Source organism: Pelmatolapia mariae, linkage group LG18 (genome assembly GCF_036321145.2).
Source record: "Pelmatolapia mariae isolate MD_Pm_ZW linkage group LG18, Pm_UMD_F_2, whole genome shotgun sequence".
Taxonomy (NCBI): Eukaryota; Metazoa; Chordata; class Actinopteri; order Cichliformes; family Cichlidae; genus Pelmatolapia; species Pelmatolapia mariae.
The window spans coordinates 14,833,818-14,853,568 of record NC_086243.1 but is presented as its reverse complement, the minus strand read 5'-3'; the positions used below and the strand labels follow the sequence as shown (position 1 = coordinate 14,853,568).

Below are 19,751 nucleotides of genomic sequence, written 5' to 3'. Positions count from 1 at the left end.
TAGATTTTCTCGCTTTATAATAAAATAATGATAATATTTTCCCTCTAGAAATTGCATAAGCTTTAATTTACTCATTCATTTACAACATGTGGATATATATATCTATATGTATATAGATATATGTATATATCTATATATGTATATATATAGATATATGTATATAGATATAGCTATATATCTATACATATATCTATCTATCTATATATAGATATATCTATAGATATATATAGATATATCTATAGATATATAAATATGTGACCGTTTACGTGAAACCCTTTTTTCGATTATTCACACTCCACTTGAATGCAGCAGTAATTATTTTTGCGTGACTGTGCTGCCATGGTAACAAAGGCGGGCTGTTCCGGGTTAATTATCCAATGAACATTTCCTGGTTCGTAGCTGGCTCGTTTGATTGGCTCGAGAAGACGTCCTGAAATCGTCTACTCCACTGACGCTTGAAGCCCGCGGTTTACAAAAGACATTGTCGCATTCAGCGAAATAATATCACGTTAATAAAATGTACTTTTAACCGAGGCTGACTTGCTTGGATGCTGACGTCGACTCCGGGTATAGCCTAAAACGTCAAGCCGAGAAAACGTCGGTAATTTAACACAAATCAGAACTGACCGTGCAGCAGTGAAATTGTTAGCAGCGCTAACAATTTCATTGCTAACTTGCAGTAGCAAGTTAGCAAATGGCTAGTTAGCCACAGTGCGCAGTGCAGGTAACGTTACCTTGTCAACTGGCATCAACTCAAACAGCCGTGCCTAACAACTAGGAAACGAGCGGAGGTGAGTCTTGAATGCTGCAGTATCTGAGCAGCGTAGTTATTATCAATAAATCATGTCCTGTTGCATAAACTGCAAAGTTAGCCTGTGATATTAAACTGTAATTGCTGCAACCACTGATTCTCTGTCATTTATACTTGAGTCAGCTATTATCAACGCGAGCTACATAACAGCAACAATGTCGCTGTCAACTGAGAATCGTTTTGCGGCTTCCGGAAGCGTCGTTGTTAAAGGACAAACTATTTGTGTGGTTCCCGACTTCTCGTCTGGTCACCTGGAAGATGACTTTGACCTGAACAGGTCTTACCCGTGTACTCGCAGACCTCTGTACAAGGAGAGGCTTTTAGCCTTTCAGCGTCGTTATGATCCGGCTTCCCTGACAGGTAAATTTCAGCTGTGTTGATTATAACCAACAGAAATTTTGATACGACGCCCTCACCCCATCACTGACGGTTTTGATTGGCTTGTGTTCTTAAACTAAGGGGAATAAATTGTATTTAAATCAGCTTATAACACCACTTTTTCCTGCAGGTGATCATTTTGACATTGGATCTTCTGTGGCCACAAAAAACCGCCAGATGTGTAGTTTGCTTCCTTCTTCCCAAGCTGGTTCCTTGCCACACTTGTCTACTATGTCAGAGAGAGAGGAGATGCTCTTCAGTCAGCTAATGTCTGGTGACTTTGGCCTGCCGGGGTATCCCTCTGCCTTCAACCCAAACAAAGTCATTCTAACTGTCAACCATAAAACTAAAAAGGTACTGTGTTGTTGACTTAATGTGGGGGGAGGTTGCTTTGCAGCACAGGATAACCAGCATTTCAGGTGTATGAACTGCTGAGTTTATTATTTATTTACTTGTTTTAATTTCAGGTTTTGTCAGCAAATGAACAAGCCTGCAAGCTGTTTGAGTGCACAACTGAAGAGCTCATTGGAAAAAAGCTGCCCTCCCTCTTAAAGAAAACCAGTCAGGTCCTGGAAGAAGCACTGGAAGAGGATTTTCCCCTAGTTGATGGGACTGTTGGAGCAGCATCTGGAAAAGTGGTATGAAATTACTCAAAACAGCATGAGCCATTGAGTCAGATTTCTTTAATCTACACCATAGATTTATTCATTTCATTTGTTTTAGGGTTTTTTTTTCTTTGTTTGTTTGTTTTTTGGCAGGTGGATGCCCTGACTTTATCTGGAGAGGTGCCAGTGTCAGTGTACACCTACAGACAGTCACAGAATGAAGAGCACCTCCTTCTCGTGATGGAAAATGTAGAAAGGATGTCTTCCTTTTTGTCCTTCTCGAGAGATGTAAGTACACCCTTATTTAGCATTCTTTTACAAATATAAGGTAATGTCTAGCCATAGACGTGTACATTTGTCACTTTCAGGGCAGAATCTTAACCTGTGATTTGGCATTTGCCCATCTCCATGGATACCATCATCCCGAGGAGTTAAAAGGAGTTTTTGTGAAGGAGCTAATCCCCTCTTTACAAATCCCCCTCCGCAGTCATGCACTGCCCAAAGTAAGCACACTTTTGAACTGTTCCGCTCAGCTAAGGAAAAGTCGCAATTTTAACCTCTGCTGCCAAGACCCTTTTTATCAATGTGCTGCTCTGACATTTTGGTGGCATGGATAAAAAGAAAATTATATCCCTTCTTAAATGTTTCTGTAGTACAATTTTTTCTATCCGCTTTCAGATGCTGAGGGTTCAGCGAGTGTGTGGTAGAAGCAGAGAAGGTGCAGCAGTCCCACTGTGTGTTAAACTTCAAGGGGCGGTGCAGTGTGGGAAACCCCAACACCAGCTTAATGGGACTGGCTACATATACTTCAATGACAGCCTTGAAATGTCATCCTCATCAGGTAGTTGGCTTAAATTCTAGGACAAAGGTATGACCAATAGATTAAAAACACACACACTGTTGTGCACCCAGTGGGTGTGTGGGTTATGCACCCGCACACTGTTGTGCTGTACACTCCAATTAACATTAAACTTCTTGCAGTCCAATAGAGGTGTAGGTTTTACATTTTTGGGCTTTTCCTGGACAATTTAAAGTTGGAAATGTACTAATATGGCCCCTACAGATCAGATATGGTGCTTGCATTGACAGCTTTCAGGCAGCTTTAATGTTAGTGGCCTTTTTCATGCCGTGTCTGTGTCCACTATAGTGAACACCTGTTGTTTAGTATCCTGAAGTCTGATCTTTGTGTTTTAAGGCAATAAATTCACTGATACCCCCCCCCCCTCCCCAAAAAAAAACCAAAAAAAACAAAACAAAACATTTTGACAATACTAATACTAATAGAATCAATCATATATGTCACCTGCTTTTATATATCACTTATGCTTTCTTTAACTAATTGTGCACTTTGAACGTGCGCTTGGACTTTCACAGACGTCAATGTGGACAGCACTGTCAGCCCAGCCCTAGAATACTCTGGAACAGTTTGGGTGTTTGCTCCTGTCAGCGGTCTCCTTCTGCTCCGCACTGATGGTTCTATCATCAGCATCCACAGCCACCTGGCCCTCAGTCTGTTTGGCTACAGCAAGAACGAGCTGCTGGGGAAGGTCAGCCAATGTAACCACTGAACGTGGATGTTTGGACTGAGGACCATCCAATCCTCATAGATATTGCTGTTTTGTTGTCTATAGGACATCACTTTCCTGATGCCCGGTTTCTATGGGTGGATGTCGGACTCAGACAGAAAGGCCAGATCCTGCTCTGATTCTCATGCAGAGACCCCTAAAAGTCCAGCAGCATCCAGGATATCAGGAAAATATGGTGAGTGTTGGAATATGTTTGCTTGTACAGTGGAACCCCGACTTACGAATACCCCATTTAACGAAAAATTCAAGTTATGAAGGCACTTAACGGCAATATTTCTGCCCGTGGTACGGCAAAATGCCCGCGTAACGAAATCCGCTGGCTCTGACTGGCTGAGCCCAGAATGCCCAGAATGCCTTCCGACGGCAGAGCTGCAAGAGTTGGAGGCGATCCAGCACTCATCAGTACAGCAACAATTCAGCAAGGAGGAGGAGGCCGTCATACTATCGGCCGATATCAAGGACATTCTCTGTGATTTTCAGAGGGTGGCCGATTTTTGTCGAAAAAAATCACCCTGAAAAGAACTTTACTGCTCGTGCTATAGAGCATTTTAGTGACGTCTGCCTCTCCCACTTCAGATCCATTTTGAAAAGTAGACAGACACAGATGTCTTTAGATAGATTTTTCACAAAGAGGCCAGCAACAAGTCAACTTTCAGGTGAAAGTGTGCCTTAGAAGGCAAAAAGCGATGAAAGTAGCAGTAGTGATTAGTTAAAAAACATAAAAATGCACCAAAAATAGAAAATTAAAAAAAATATATTATAAAATAGAAAATTAAAAAAATTATACAAGTTTAAAAAATATGCAAGTTTTAGTTTTAATGTTTAGAATGTTATGTACATGTACACGTACATATGTATGCATGCATGCGTATGCTTTCTTGAGCCTCCACCACCTCCGCCACCTCCTCCTCCACCAAGAACTTCATCTCCAGCCAGCATTGCCTCACTCAAAAGGCGCGATGGGTGCTTCGACTTACGAAAATTTTCGACTTACGAAAGACCTTCGGGAACGAATTAATTTCGTAAGTCGGGGTTCCACTGTATCTTGAGGTTTTGTTTTTTTTTTTTTCTTTCTTTGTTTTTTAAGGTACTTATTTTTACCTGTCATGCAGTATTATTTGTTTGCACTGTGCACCACTTAATAGTTTCTTATTTTAACTTTAGATCCATCCTCACTGGTGGCAGGAGACATGGCCATGGTGCACCGAGCAGCTCTGGAAAGGACTTCAGCAGGGAGAGGCAGGATCTTCACTGGCACCAGCACGATGCTGGATAAACAGGGCAGCGCTCTGTCTGCCCTCTCCCCTCCTGCAGTCACCTCAACACGTGTGGTTACGTAAGTACGCGGGCACATTAAAATCGTCCAGCTCACAGGCTCCGTGATTTTAATGTGTATCAATGACTTTATCTGGTAAGTCATATCCGAGGCTTTTAGTAGCCTTGGATATGATGGTGATTAATTCTGACAGGAGGTTTTATGCTAGCAGATATTCAAATTCACTGTAGACTTTAAACAGAATGAGTTTGTGTACTCTGAAATGCTGGACAGACAAAAGCTGCTGTCGCGACAATCAGGTGCCTTAAAGCTGCAGGCTGCATGTATATTTAATGTGCTTTGCAGTAAATCTGGAAGCACTCAACCTCACTGGTCAAGCCTGATAGTCCCACTGTGTCTCTAACTACTCAATAGACACTGAAACACTAATTACATTTTCCCCTGTTAGATTAGCTGTGACTGCTCATCGTTTCTGTCCTTTCTGTTGTTATTGTTTTCCCCCCTAAAACTTGTATCTGAATTAGACTCGTAAAGCTTTTGTGACTGGAATGTTTTCCCCAAATTCCAGTCATGATTGATTCATGAATGATTGTGATGCTGGAACATCTCAGTGTGGGTTAAGTGTGTTAAAAGGCCTCTCGTTTGCCATCTGTTGGACAAATAATGTCACAGCACGCCTGGTATTTAAAAAATAAATTTAAAAAAAGTAGAGATTTCTAATATAGTGCCTCTTATTTATAATTTGAAGAAATAGTAATACATCCTTAAGTTGTTCCAACTGAATATTATTGTTTACCAACCTTTTATACAAAATATGTATTTCAGTACTGAGCTTTTATTTAAGCTAAGCATTTACAATTTACAGCATGCAGATAGAAACTTGCATAAGTCCTAAATCTTCAGCCTGTGGGGGAAATAAACAGAAAAAAGACTTATTAACTCACTAAAAATGTAACTGCAGAGACAAATGAGCTGGGAGTCAAGGCATTCGTTCTTGTATATGCTATTACCAGTGCTTGTAAGGTGAAGTACTTTGTGTTTTATACTTGCAGCAACCCCAAAAAACAAGACATCCACAACATAGATTGCAGTTTTGCGTATACATTTTTGATTTCCTAGGAGAGACTTCAGATACGTTTTCAGTAAATATGTTGCCGTTGCAGTTTGCCTGTAGCTTTCTTGTGTGATCCAAGTTGGCATGGAAAGAAAAGAATTGGATTGAAACAGCCCGTCTTTCCTCAGGGCCAATAACACTGCAGAGCTGATGGAAGAAGCAGCTCAGGTAGCACCATGCTGTAGTCAGATAGACGGTGTGGATACTACTCAGGCACTCCTCAAGACATTTACCTGGGTGGAACTTCCAGATGACGACACCTGCCGCTCTGTTCCCACTGAACCATCGCGCCAAAAGAGAGAACAGCAGCCGGGCAGTGAAGTTCAGAAAAAAGATGAACCCGCCCCTGAGAATATCCCAGGTGTGACGTAGCTCTGCTGATGTTTTCTTTACATAAATGGAGCTCAGCTATAAATATAATGTACAATGAATGTTTTTCTTCTTCTCTAGACTGTCCTGCTGGGAATGAACATGCTGTTGATAAGATCAACGACAAACCTCCTGATGTAGGAAAAGATCACCGTTCATCTGCCTCTGTGTTTGAGGAATCGAGCTTTGAAGTCATCTCAATGGAGAGCCGGTGAGGGCAGATATTTTTCAGTTATGTGGGTAAAATGAGGCCCTGAAGGCCTCTGATGTGCCTGGTTGAAACTCAAAGAATCTAAAGATGCTAATGAGAATGTCAGCGCTCGCAGTTACGTATATCATACTTTAAAATATCGCAAAATGGCAGGAAGAAACAGACGAGTTTCAACCTGTAGCTTAGAAATGCTGTCTCATTCATATTTTTGGCGTCTTTAGTTGGTCGGCACCTTTTTCGACTGTATAAGCCTTTTTCAATTGAGCATGCCTCCTTTTTGTTTAGTTAGACTTCAAAGAAAACTAGAAACATTCATTTCACATATCATTTGCTATACTAACACCTGGATGTGTTTCTCTGTTTTTAATACAGTATTTGATTCCACTGTCAAACATTTATTCATTTCTTTCCTTATTTCAGCTTTAGACGTTTCCTTCCTTTACAAATATATTTTTCATGTATTCATGTAACAATGTTTTGTTTTGGTTTTTTCTAATTTAATTTCCTAGGTCTTCTTCTGGCTTCTGTGAACACGGTGGTTCTGATCCAGCCCAAGCAGTGGACTCAGCCATTGTCTTTCTGGACCTAAACAGCAATGGTGATCTGGTTACCCGGGCCCTAGCGGAGCTAGACCTGGGTGGTAATATAGAGCTGCTCAGTGGCGGAGGAGGCAACAATGACAACCCACACTCTGTGGCATCATGCGATACAGCTGAGCTCCTGCGGACTCCCTCCCCATGCATGGTGCTGTCTGACCAGGAAGCGGAGCCCAGTGAGCCTGGGGACATTGCTGCTGTGGAGGCCAGAACCAAATCACCTGAAAAACTTGAAAAGCATAAGGATGAGCAGGTTCGCTGGGAAGCTGTCTCTGCAATTCATCAAGGAAAGGGCCAAGAGGGCTGTGAACAAGTGAATACTGGGATTCAGTCACTAACAGATATGCCTGCCACATCAACTCCCAAGAAACAGAAGGTGTATGGACACAACCAGTCCTCAGATGCCACATGTATAGTGGAGGGGCGATTTGAAGGAAGTGGATACCACAGAGACGGCACAAGAATAGGTTGGTGTTAAACTGTTTACTGTACTTTAGATTCCTCCTAAAAATCAAATGCAAAACATCAAGTATTTTTCTCTCCTTGTGTGCAGATGTGCTGTGTGATGTGTGCGGGACTAACCTCCCAGACGGAAGCTCCATTTTCTGCGTGTGGATGTGTAGACTCAGCCAGCAGGGGGCGTTGTCACAAACAGATCAATCACTGCACGACCAAACAGCAGGCAGTCTAGGAGAGGTCAGTGGCTGTAATGATCTTAAGTCTAGGTCAATAAAGCATGGTTTTTATCTTATTTATATTTTAATGTAAACTTCATTAGAGGCGGTTGTGTTTTTAACTTGGTGATCATTTACTCGTTTCTTCATGAAGAGGATTGGTGAGGCCAGTCAGGGGGAAGCATTGCGCTCCACCATGGACCTCGAGCAGTCTAAAGCCTGTGATGGACAGTTTGAAGAAGAGTACAAGCCGATCAAAGCTGTTGGTAAAGGAGCCTTTGGATTTGTCTGGAAGGCAGAAAGGCGCTGCGATGGGCAAGAAGTAAGAAAAATATTTTGTTGGTTTTTTTTGTTGTTTGTATATGTAGTTGTTTTGTTTTGTTGGATGATATTATGACCTATTTTAAAAACCTACAGGTGATTGTGAAGTTCATCAGCAAGGCCAGAATAGTGAGCGACTGCTGGGTAGACGACCCAATGTTAGGGCGAGTGAGCCAGGAGATCGCCATACTGACCCGAGTGACGCACCATAACATCGTTAAGGTCGCCGTGCGGTTTGCATCACACGACCCTGTCGCAAAGTTTCCAAAATAATGTGTTTTTAATCGTGAACTGTGTTGCTTCACATCATACACCTGTGTTGGTGTCACTAGGTGCTGGAGGTGTTTGAGAATGGGAGTTACTTTCAGATGGTGATGGAGAAACACGGAGATGGTTTGGACCTTTTTGAGTTTATAGACATGCAGCCGAGGCTCGATGAGCCCCTTGCCAGCTACATATTCAGACAGGTACACGCACAGCCAGAAAAATACAACCGTGTCAGGAGAGTGGGCTCATAAATGTGACATGAAGTGTTGATTTGTTCCTTGTTAAAATGCAGCTTCTGTCTCTTCACAGATTGTGGCAGCTGTCTTCTATCTGAGGACCAAGAACATCCTTCACAGGGACATAAAAGATGAGAACATCATAATTGACACATGTTTTCACATTCGACTGATAGACTTCGGCTCTGCTGCTATAATGACTCCTGGGAAGCTCTTTTATAATTTCTGTGGCACCCTTGAGTACTGCTCCCCAGAGGTGCTACAGGGAAATCCGTGAGTATACACTATCTGTTAATTCTCTTTTTCCTTTTTTTAAAAAAATGTATTTTATTAAACATGTAGGTTAAATAGCATCCTTATGTTTAAAGAAGTCACTTAAATTATTGAATCTGAATGCAGAGTCTAGTTAAGAGTTATTTTTACAGTCCTAGATTACATTTATGACCCATTGAACTCATGAATTGAGCTCCAGAGTATACAATTTTGAGAATACACCATCAGCACTGAATTAACTTGCTAATAATTGAAGGCTTCTCTCATAAGTGGGCTTCTTTTTGTAGCTATGAGGGTCCAGAGCTGGAGATGTGGTCTCTGGGGGTTTTGCTCTATACGTTGCTTTTCAGCGAGAATCCCTTCTGTGACGTGGGTGAGATCCTGGATGCCAAACTAAATCCCCCGTATCATCTCTCTCCAGGTACACAGCAGCTGGTTGTGATTTCACAAAATATGATCCTTTGAGTTTATAGAGACGATTTTGTCCAGTCAGATTCTGAAGTTTTTCTGTGTATTCTCTCAGAGCTGGATGATGTATTACACGGGCTGCTTGACCCTAACCCAACTCACAGAATGAATTTAGACCAGCTGCTGCTGCAGTCCTGGATCAGCCAGCCCATTTCTCTATCAGAGTACACCTGGGCAGAGGTGGTTCCTGAAAATCTGAGCTGCTGTGAGTACTCTTAAATGGTACTGCTGGACTAGTAGGTGTCAGACTTTTTCTGATATTCCCCACCTCAGGAGGTGGAAACAGTTTATCCCTTACACCACTTAATACTCATCACTCTGCAACAATAAAATAAGTCCATAAGCATCAGGCCACTTTGATATTTTTTCCCCTTGAAATGTAATACAAATTCAACTTAGTTTAACTTCATATTTTTCCTTTTCCACCTGCACCACAGTTTGAGAACCTCGTTGACAATCGTTAGCTATGTTTTAATATACTGGGGCCACTGATCTTTTTATCAGGTTTACCGCAGCACCAAGAATCCAGTCCTAAGGCGTACATCGAGCAGAGCTCATTTTCAGACGGTGGGGATGACACTCTGCCTGAGGATGACGAGGAGGAAGATGAGGATGAGAGGTTGGAGATTGCAGCCCTGAAATCGGAGCTGCATAAGTACCTCGTTGAGGATTAAAGACTCTGCTTAAACAAAGTGAAGCCTTAATGCGAACTGTCAAATCAACTTTTTTATCTGGAGTCACTGAACAAAGATATAAATGTTGAAGAAAAATGAAGTGTGTCTCAATAGTGGGACACTGCTGTCAGGACTAAATATGAGACAAACAGACTTCTGACTTAATCATGGGTCGGTCACACTGTGCTTGTTTCTGTGTTCAGGATGTAATGTTTTATTTATTTTTTGCAGTTTGAGGAAAAATTAAAGCAGCAAAAAAAAAATTGTGACAGTTTAAAGTATCACCCAGCTTTACTGCAAAAACACAACAACAACTATAAGCTGTTACCTCAGAGAAATCACACAAACTCATTAAAGTTAAAGAAACTCTTGATCTAGCTTTTTTTTTTTTTTTTAAATAATGGGCGATTTATATTCATTGTTTTATTCTTGTATATTTTAATTAAAAGTGTAAGAATATCTGATATTTATCTATTTATTTTTATACATCAATAAATGTATTGCCACAAGCATGTTCTCTTCAGTCAGGTAACTGCTACTTAAATTTATATCCAAAACACTAAATGACTGCAGTACTTGTTGGGGACACATTTATTAGGTTCCCAGCTGGTCTTAAAGCTGCCAGATTAACAGCTGCTGTTATTTACAGGCTGCCATTTCCTTCACAGACTTTCACTTTATTTCAAGGTAGAGAGGAGGGTGGTACTGCAAATATTTCAGAATGAGTACATTGCACTAGCTACAGACTGTCAGCTATTCCAATAAAGTTGAAGATTTATTTTCACCGTGTATTTGTGAGGATATGAGTTCCTGAAAAGTCCTTATAATAACACTGAACCATTAAAAAAGCCCAGACTTTACTTTTTTTATGTATCCTGATTGCATTCACCATGCTGATTCTCATCTGAAAATATGTTTTGTAATTGAAAATGATTAACTCATGACATTGATAACATGAATTGAGCACCATATCATTACTCAGGGCAGGAAAGCACTGCAAAAAAGTGCCGTAAGGTCTCTATTTAGACTGTTGACTTGATGATTGTTGAAATACAATCTGTCAAATACGTCAATCACGAATTATATCAAGCAACTTTGAGGCACAGTGCACAAGCTGCAATTAGTTTCTGGTAAAGTGACTTTTGAAGGTGTCATTGAGTTTAAAAACATGTTTCCAATAAGCACTGAATTTATTAGTACAATCACGCAGAGCCATAAGGATATAACAAGTAATTTCTTATATGTAAACCCTAATGACTGCGGTCTATTTACAGATAGAAACAAAGATATTAGACACTTAAAAAAAACAAAAAAACATTAGCCGAATATATACCAAAAACTAGAAAAAACTCTTTTCTACAGTCATTGATATACATACACACGTACCGGAACCTTTGTACTCTTTAAGTTGGAGGACGGAAATATTTCGATAACGGAGAAGCATGGGAACCCGTGTTGCTGTGAATCAGGTGAAGTATAAATACAAACTATGACGATTTAGTATCTTTTTCCTCGAAGTAGAAATAATTAGAGGTGCAACACTTTTAACTGAATGGACCCATCAGTAAAAAAAAAAAAAAAGAAAGAAAGAAAAGAAAAGACTGACATTTATAACCTTCACGTCTGCTAACTTGAGCTAATGATAACGGTGGAGTTTGTTAGCATATTTTCTGCCCCCTCTACCGCTGCTGTCTGTGAGGGTTTTAAAGGCGTGTATTTTTCCACAGGTACTACGGTTGGCTGTGAGAAATGCCACCATCTCTACACTGTGTCCGCGTCAGTTTGGGAGATACTACCTCCAGTCCAGATGGTGTTGTTCCTCCACCAACCAGGCAACGCACCACAATCAAGACTTGAATCCTCCGAGTGGGATTCCGGTCACTGAGCTGTCCCTGCGCTCTTTCATTGATATGGGCTTCACAGAGAGTCAGGCAGAGCAGATATACGAGTCTCTGGCCAATGTCAGAAGAGGGGATTCAGCCAAACACATCCTACCAACCCTCACAGCTCTGTTTGTCTTGGGCCTCAACCCGTCCAGTGTGAAGAAGTGCCTGGAGAAATGTCCTGAACTTTACACCATCAAAGAGGCACAGCTGCAGCAGCGCATAAGCAACCTGCGGAAAGTAGGCTTAGTTGAAGGTAAAGTGTTGCCTTTGCGCAGTTTTTTTTCTACATTAAATCAAGCATAAAATTACTGAAAATATATGAAACCCGCATTTTACTCTATTTCTCCGTAGGCAGCCTTCAAAGGGTGGTGGCCCATTACCCCAGGATCCTGACTGTGCCTTTGAAGAGGGTAAAAAATGTGGTGATGTTTCTCAAAGAGAAGTGCCTGTTTACTTCCCAGCAGGTCACAGACATCATCAGAGATTGTCCAGCAGTGGTGCTGGAGAACTTGGATCAGCTGGAGTACAAGTTTCAGGTGAGCAAGTGAATCGTGTTTGCTGCCTTTTGTTAGGTTTTGTTTGGATTGTCAAACAGACCTGGCCAAACAGACCTTATACTTGGGTTCTGTGTATTCAAATGTGTAACAAACAACAGTTACCATAGTCTTTACATAAACGATGCAAACGATGTGAATTCCTAGATGTTTTGAATAAGTTATCAAAGATGATAAGCACAGTGGGCAGATACTCAGTAGCTGAATTCCAGTAATAATAGACTGAATGTTATTTGTGTATATATCATTTTTTTCAGATCTGCATTTTATAATCCTGTGAGCACTTCTGCAGTTCTCTTTGTACAGTGCAGAGTGGGACAGTATGCATCCGCATTGCACACCGTCCTTAAGATCAGCTCAGAGTTTCGGAATAGGAGTATCTCCTGTGTCCACACTTTTATATGTTGTCCACTTAAAGCTGTTGTCAAACTGTGTACTAACCAGTGTTGGGACTAACGCGTTATTAAGTAACGCGTTACAGTAACTACGTTATTATTGTGGTAACGAGCACAGTAACTAGTTACTATGCCAAAATCAGGAATGCGTTAATCGTTACTGGGATTTAGATAGGGTCGTTATTTGTTACTTCGTGTGGTGGCTATCGCGGAGCTTCCACAGATTCAGTAACATTAGCAAGTGGTGGAGGCCAGCAGGTGGATGAGGGAAAGGGGAGCCAGGAGGAGGAGAGACCCGAGGCGGCCGCCGGTGTCAGGTGAACTGAACTTCAGCTAAGAAGTTATGACCTGCAGTCTATCTGGGTCAGATATAAACTAAGTTTAGGTGTAGTTTATTTTCGTTATGCTGACTTTTTCGTACTGCGTGCTAGCTAGCATGACGGAGTTTCTATACAGCTGGGTGGTGCTATGTTACTGATGTTGAACTTTATTTTGTTCCTAAGGTTAATTATTATGATGCCAACCGTCCCCTAAAAAACGGAATCGTCTCGTATTCAGAGAAAATATTTCGCGTTTCGTACTGAGGTGAAAAGGAATGCAGTTTGTCCCGGACTTCAGCTACAATGAAAAAGACACAAAGCTGGAGCTGCACAGCTGCCTCTTCTTCTCTCATTCTCTCCCCCTCCTTCTACTTCAATCATGAAACTGATCAATGATCAGCTGATCGGCTTTTCTCTCTTGTTTGTTTATCGTCCACTTTGCGCCAGAAAGAGGAAACCAGCGGATGTCGCGTTAAACAACAGCAGCACGTTTAAGCTTGATCAGCTGTTGTTAGAATTTATTTAATATTACTTTCTAGTATCAGCTGATGTTTGCTGGAGCCACAGCTGTAAAGCTGCTGGTCATGATATCGGTTTGGTTATCTGGTGAGAGGGAAACATGAAGATGTAACCAGGAGATGTCCTGAATCATCAGAGCTGAACAGCTGATGGAGAAACAGGTTTACCTTTTAGGTGACATGAATGAGTTGAAGGGAAGTTATGAACTATTTCTGAGAGACAAATAACACCAGGATCCTTTTCTAAGTAGCTGACAGCTGGTAACTGTGCAGGGGCGGATCTAGCAAAGTTTTGCCAGGGGGCCAGGTAGGGCATTAACAGTGAAAGGGGGGCACAAAGTACTTTTCTTTCTTATTCTCATTTAAAATATCTAGCTTTTAAAAAGTAATTATCTGAATCTTACAACAAACGATTGATAGATTGATGCATATATACCATCAGAACAGTGTACATCACTGTCACAACAGCGTTTGCTTTCATTCAAAGGCTTTATGATTTTTCCTATAATGGTGAGCCGGTCTCTAGTCAAAACACCCGGGCCGATTTTTTTGTCCCAGTCCAGCTCTGTATGCAGCTCATCTGCAGTCTGGTGTTACCTACATCGTCCTATTCGGAAGGCAGAATTTCCGAGTTCTGAGTACAATCGAAAGCACCACGACTGCAGTTTTCGTGTTGGATGTAAAAAGCGCACATGACGCTGTGACGTAGGCTAGAGTCATGGCGGCGGTCAACGACGGTCCAGGCATTGGATTTCTGTCGTGGAAATATACACATTATTTTTTCCTTTCTATTGGTAGGTGGCACAGTGCACTTGTGGCAGGATAGTGCTAACATGTAAGCAAGCTAGAAGACGGGCAATCTTGCTGGGTATCCAGCTACGGAAGCAACACATTAACAAGAGAATTCTGAGTAAAACCAAAGTTACTTTCCCTAGTAACTAGTTACTTTGAAAGTAACGAGTTACTTGAAGTAACTGAGTTACTTTTGATAGAAGTAACTAGTAATGTAACTAAGTTACTAATTTAAAGTAACTTACCCAACACTGGTACTAAATGTGTTGACCAAATGTACCGGCATGTGTCCTCAAAATCACTACAACATCATAGTTTTTGTTTTCACTTTTCACTCTACACGCTTCATTGTTAAAACCCTGGCGTGGCTGGGCGTAAGTGCTGACTTCAAACACCGTCAGATTTCCATACTTTATACTGTAGTGAAGATACACTAATGAGTGTGGAGACTAAATCTGAAACTGTGCGTGAAAGAAATTTAACTGTTGACTCGCACCTCGCTACAGAAAGGAACAAACATGGTTTCTATCAGGGTTTCTTCTGCAGTTCACTAGAGAACTGCTCAGTTAGTCTATGAGAAGTCTGATATGGGCTGTATTTTAAAATACATAGTTGGTGCGCTGCTCCTTCCGAATAACAGCTAGTATTCCCGAAGTTTTGTTGTGTCTGTTTCTTTGTAATAGCACATTTTACCTCCTCTCTCCACAGTACGTCTACTTCAGAATGGGTGTCAAACAGGCGGAGATGGTGAAGTGCCGACTGTTTCGTTACAGTCTGGATGAGGTCCGCTGTCGACACACTTTCTTGGAGCGACGGGGCCTCTATGAAACCCCGGACAAGAAAGGACAGACGACAATCATCAACCCGAATCTGGACAGCGTCCTTAATGTTGACCAGGACACCTTCCTCGCGCATGTCGCCCAGGCGTCAGCGGAGGAGTACGACGTGTTTAAAAGACTGGCAGCCAGGGAGTGGCGGGAAGAGGAGCTGCAGCAGGGCAGGACTGAACCTGATAGTGACGATGAGGACGACGATGAAGATGATGAGGACGATGATGACGATAGAGAAGCAAAAAGTGGATATGGGAAAAGGAGAAAGAAGTGACTGCTTGTTGAACCAGTCTTTGTTTTTTGCTTTTTAGGGAAGTTCCCTAGATTATTATCTAAACCACCCATGGGAACACAGGAAGAGCCTTTTGCTGTGGTTTATGTTAGTGGTTTCATCAGGATGTAAGACGTGAGGACATTGGTGTGAGACTGTGGGTCAGTTCTAACTTTAGGTGAGGAAAAATGTGTCCCACATAATTTTTTTGTAAAAGTGTCACTAATATTTTTGACTTTCCTTCATTGACGGCATAAATTAAATTAATTTCAGAAGCTTGACTTGTGAGTCGCATTGAAAACAGGAGATGACTGCCAATCCCTTTAAGTGAGTTTTCAAATAAAGTCAAATAAATTCTTGAAAACCAATCCGATTTACTGGGCAGAAAACGCTATAAAAGCTACGGTGTGGGGAGCTCCACCTCGTTACTATGTGACAGCTGAGTGTTTGTAGCTCTCTGCAGCCCCTATACTATCTCTCTGAGTCAACAAAGGGTACATTCAGAAATAGCTGTCCAGTGAGATGAGTGCTGCAGAGCACCGTTTTATTTATTTGAGCATTAACGGATGCACACCACAGGCAGTTTTTTCCATTCTTGAGCCTCAGGTAAGATCACTCACCTTTGTTCAATCGATAATTTGTCAATAAATATGTTTATGTAGTCATTTCTGGGTTTTGTTTTGCTCTTTTTGTTCAGTGTGTACAAATTTTGGTTGGGAACGTGGTTATCACGGTTGTGGTATTCAGCTTAGTTATTTTTATTTATTTTTTGATGAGTGAAATCATGATGTTGCACCTGATTTGTGAGATTGCACATGAAGAGAAGTTGATGTTCAGGGCCCATTGTTGAATATTCGTTCATATTCGAATTCTGGCAACAAGCTTCTGGCCGCTCATTTTAATTGTTAAGTAGACTAAAACAATTTGACTGGACTGTAAAATAAAAATGGCATGTTAAAAAGCCGGAGCATTAAAGTGTTAGACATTACTGTTTTTTTTGTTTGTTTGTTTGTTTTTCCAGCCTGCAGCCTAACGAGGGTATCATTGTATCAAACACACACAGAGATATTATTCATGTAGAGATCACATTTGCTCTTTGCTGCTTGTGTGAAAATTTGCAAGTTGCAGCTTTTACGCAAATGCATAAGTATAGCATATATTTTGCTTACTCAAGTAGAGACTCGAACCATATTTGCATGTAGTTACAGCTGATTTATACAGTTTCTTACCTGCTCATCCAGTTCAAATTCGCTGGGTGGATTAGAGTGGAGGTGTATCCCACCTGTATTAAATGTAGTGCGCTGTGGACATTGATTTATGGTGTTTTTCTTTCACAGGACTTGGCTGGAGAAAGTAGGGACTGGGATCATAAAACACGCCTTTGTCGCCATCTGCACTTCCTCCGTGACTCACAGGTACAATGACATCACCGATACCAATTTCAAACATCACGCAGGAGTGGGTGGAGGTCCTGGAGAAATGGAACCTAGATTTGTTTTTGATCCCCACAATAGTCATCACTCTTGCCACCTTGCTGGCCAGCCCTGTTCTCCTGGTAAGCATTTTCCTATCCCGTGCCCTGCGCCAGGAGACGCGTTACCTGCTGCTGGCCAACATCCTGGTGGCCGACCTGTTTTTGGTCCTCCTCAACTTGGCCACGGTGATTTGTAACGCCTTGAGAGCGCCGATGCAATGGTTGGGTTGTGAGCTGGTCACAGCTCTCACCGTCACCAGCTACTGCTGTGCCATTTACACGGTCACGCTCATGGTGGTCGACACCTATGCTGCTGTTCGCTGGCCTCTCCGTTACCGTGACGTTATTCCACCTTCCCGCACCTACTGCATACTGGTGGGGGTGTGGGTGTTAGCAGCCATATACCCTTTCACAGTGATGATCAAGACGCACGTAGAGAGTGGGAACTCCCATGAAAAGCTACCCGTGTGTCTGGTCCTCATCTCCCTTGGATTCATTCAGGCCAGGAACATGACTGGGATCTACATCTACTTCTTCGTAGCTGCACTCATGTGTTCACTGCTCATTTCTTACTGCTACATTCGCCTCTACATGATAACGAGGACACAGGGAATCTGGCATAGCCGCTTCTCCAGGGCCAGGGTCACCCTGCTGGCCCACGGGGTTCTGCTCCTGCTCTACTTTGCCCCCGGCTTCCTTTTTACCCTGGAGCTCGTTCTAATAGACAGGAAAGACATACCTCAGGATGTTCGCGTGTGGGTCTCCACAGTCAATATGTGTGTTTTTATGTTGCTGCCCAGGGTATTTGCTCCTTACCTGTATGGGATCAGGTACAGAGAGATCTCAGACACAGTAACGCTGCTGCTGCTGCACCAGCGCAGGAGACTCAGCCAGGCCACAGCTGCGTAAAGAACTGCTGTGTTTTTGAACGACTTCTAAAGGGTCAGAGTTTTATCTACATGATCTGTAAAAATGCCAAGAACCAAATTGTCATAGAGAAACGCCACATTTTATTTTATTTTATTTTATAGTTTAGTCTGTAGGAGTTAGATTTCACCGAATCCAGAACTTAGACTCTGTGTTCCAGCTACATTAATAATGCAATATCGCCAATGTTTTATTTGTATAAAGCACTTGGATATCTTTCTACTTTCTCTGTTTGTGTCAGGGGTTGAGAACTGTGTTGCTGCTCTGTGGATCTCGGTCAGAAGATGCTGAACTTCCCTGCTTTCATATTTATGTAACACACGATCCCGGGCCTCGGTTTTATGACTAAAGTAATAAAGCACTAAACTGTATTAGTTTTGTTAAAGCCTTGTTTGTCTAAAGCTGGATATCTACAATGATCCGACATGGCGAGAAGGGTGATGGATAATGGTGAGTCGAGCATCCTGGCAGCAGGCAGCCGTAACCAGTTCAGCAACTTAACAGCAGAGGGACACATTTGCCTGTTGATCTTGCAAAGCACAAAAGGATAGTAGATGTGTTCTTTCCTCATGGCCTGGATCCCTGCACTCTAAACAACCTCACACTGCCTTTCTACATAAGCCTCTGGACCACCTCTACCCCAAAGAACACTCTACTCTACTTAATCTTATTTGCCCATTTACATGGAACTGATTACAAAGTGCTAAGTACAAATCTCTAATGACCTGATTTCCACAGAAATCATTGCCATTCAACGTGGTCTTCTAAGACTACACTGCTTTTCATTCTGATGAACTCACACAAAAAGTCCCTGAGGGGAGGGGGAGGGGGTTACCCAAGCTATTGTATTGCTGTTTCTTGATATTTCTTGGGAGTTGCCTTATTTAAAGTGTTGAAAATAACTGGTTGACATATAATCTGTCAAACATAATTGGCATGACACAACATAGAAACAGCAATCAGATTTGGACAGAGTCACTTTTATTTATACTTTATTCAACCAGATAAAATATCTCACTGAAATTAAGAATCTCGTTCTCAAGAGAAAGCTGAGCAATAGGGCGTTAGAAATTACAACAAATTCAGCAATTCAATTAAAAAAAATTTGTACTAGAGAAAAGAGCTGGACTGATTCTAATGTAGAACACAGTACAATAACTTTGTCCTTCCACAACTACATTTACACCAGCTGTGCCAAAATCACCACTAAATATATCCAGTGTCTCTTTAAAGCTTTCAGCCTCTAAATAATGTATATTATATTTGCAGGATACTGTTTATCAATATAAATAAGGTTACTATACATAAAAAAACATACATGACACCATCCAACAAGTGCTTCATCCTGTAGATGTTCCTGTTTATTTGTGGGGAATAACACCTATTTCTAGTCTTTTGACCATGGGAGGGAGACTTGTAAGTGTGAAAGGTACTGATGATAGTACTACTACACTATAGTGTAGAATACCAATATCACTGTATGCCTTTACAAAATACAACCTTATCTTTTTTTTTGGTGTTTATATTTGAATCTGTGTAAAGTATTTGCATATATTTGGATAAAGTGTGCTTCAGGGGAACAGTAACTCGCTTTTTTTGTAAATAGTAGGCACATAGTTGATATGGATTTGCACCAATGATAGCACACTTGGTTCTTCAAGGAAACCGGCTGGAAGCTCTGGGAAATATTTTGCAGCAGGCAAAAGGAAGTTGTGACATTCTTAATTCCGGCCAAGCTCCTCCTTCCTCACCTAAAAAAAAGTCTGTTATGCTGCGTTTCGTATTTTTTCACGTGTTCATAGGGTCATGTAAGTGCTGTTGTTTATACAGGTTTTCTGCATGTCCTTTATGGGTATCACTGTGTATTATATAACTGTAAATCCGCTTTTATATAGGTGTGTGTTTTACATAGCAAACATTTATTT

At 41.5% G+C, this 19,751-nt stretch overlaps 3 protein-coding genes across 3 annotated transcripts; all 3 read left to right on the top strand.

Annotated features, from left to right (window-relative positions):
- The first annotated feature begins 351 nt into the window (after positions 1 to 351).
- On the top strand, positions 352 to 10,260 carry pask (PAS domain containing serine/threonine kinase). Its single transcript, XM_063462196.1, has 20 exons — positions 352 to 1,171; positions 1,320 to 1,543; positions 1,657 to 1,827; positions 1,948 to 2,082; positions 2,163 to 2,297; positions 2,473 to 2,635; positions 3,169 to 3,341; positions 3,426 to 3,555; positions 4,545 to 4,716; positions 5,899 to 6,131; positions 6,221 to 6,350; positions 6,860 to 7,413; positions 7,500 to 7,642; positions 7,775 to 7,942; positions 8,038 to 8,163; positions 8,274 to 8,408; positions 8,518 to 8,717; positions 9,005 to 9,138; positions 9,241 to 9,390; positions 9,690 to 10,260. The coding sequence occupies exons 1-20, from the start codon at positions 967 to 969 to the stop codon at positions 9,857 to 9,859; spliced, it is 3,651 nt and encodes a 1,216-aa protein (XP_063318266.1). The 5' UTR covers positions 352 to 966; the 3' UTR covers positions 9,860 to 10,260.
- Positions 10,261 to 11,282: 1,022 nt separating this feature from the next.
- Positions 11,283 to 16,090, top strand: mterf4 (mitochondrial transcription termination factor 4). Its single transcript, XM_063461770.1, has 4 exons — positions 11,283 to 11,328; positions 11,587 to 11,998; positions 12,097 to 12,281; positions 15,033 to 16,090. Exons 1-4 carry the CDS (start codon positions 11,302 to 11,304, stop codon positions 15,426 to 15,428), a joined length of 1,020 nt encoding a protein of 339 aa, XP_063317840.1. The 5' UTR covers positions 11,283 to 11,301; the 3' UTR covers positions 15,429 to 16,090.
- LOC134616775 (probable G-protein coupled receptor 148) lies at positions 15,513 to 18,302 on the top strand. The gene is made up of 2 exons (XM_063461771.1): positions 15,513 to 15,603; positions 16,763 to 18,302. The coding sequence occupies exon 2, from the start codon at positions 16,846 to 16,848 to the stop codon at positions 17,806 to 17,808; it is 963 nt and encodes a 320-aa protein (XP_063317841.1). The 5' UTR covers positions 15,513 to 15,603; positions 16,763 to 16,845; the 3' UTR covers positions 17,809 to 18,302.
- The last annotated feature ends 1,449 nt before the right edge of the window (positions 18,303 to 19,751 follow it).

What these genes read in the sequence shown, in the direction of transcription:
- pask (XM_063462196.1), top strand. Translation starts at nt 967, where the DNA reads ATGTCGCTGTCAACTGAGAATCGTTTTGCGGCTTCCGGAAGCGTCGTT. An exon ending in GAGCAGCATCTGGAAAAGTG is followed by an intron (nt 1,828 to 1,947) that starts GTATGAAATTAC and finishes GTTTTTTGGCAG; the next exon opens with GTGGATGCCCTGACTTTATC. An exon ending in GAGGTGCTACAGGGAAATCC is followed by an intron (nt 8,718 to 9,004) that starts GTGAGTATACAC and finishes TTCTTTTTGTAG; the next exon opens with CTATGAGGGTCCAGAGCTGG.
- mterf4 (XM_063461770.1), top strand. Translation starts at nt 11,302, where the DNA reads ATGGGAACCCGTGTTGCTGTGAATCAG. An exon ending in CCCGTGTTGCTGTGAATCAG is followed by an intron (nt 11,329 to 11,586) that starts GTGAAGTATAAA and finishes ATTTTTCCACAG; the next exon opens with GTACTACGGTTGGCTGTGAG. An exon ending in AGCTGGAGTACAAGTTTCAG is followed by an intron (nt 12,282 to 15,032) that starts GTGAGCAAGTGA and finishes CTCTCTCCACAG; the next exon opens with TACGTCTACTTCAGAATGGG.
- LOC134616775 (XM_063461771.1), top strand. Translation starts at nt 16,846, where the DNA reads ATGACATCACCGATACCAATTTCAAACATCACGCAGGAGTGGGTGGAG.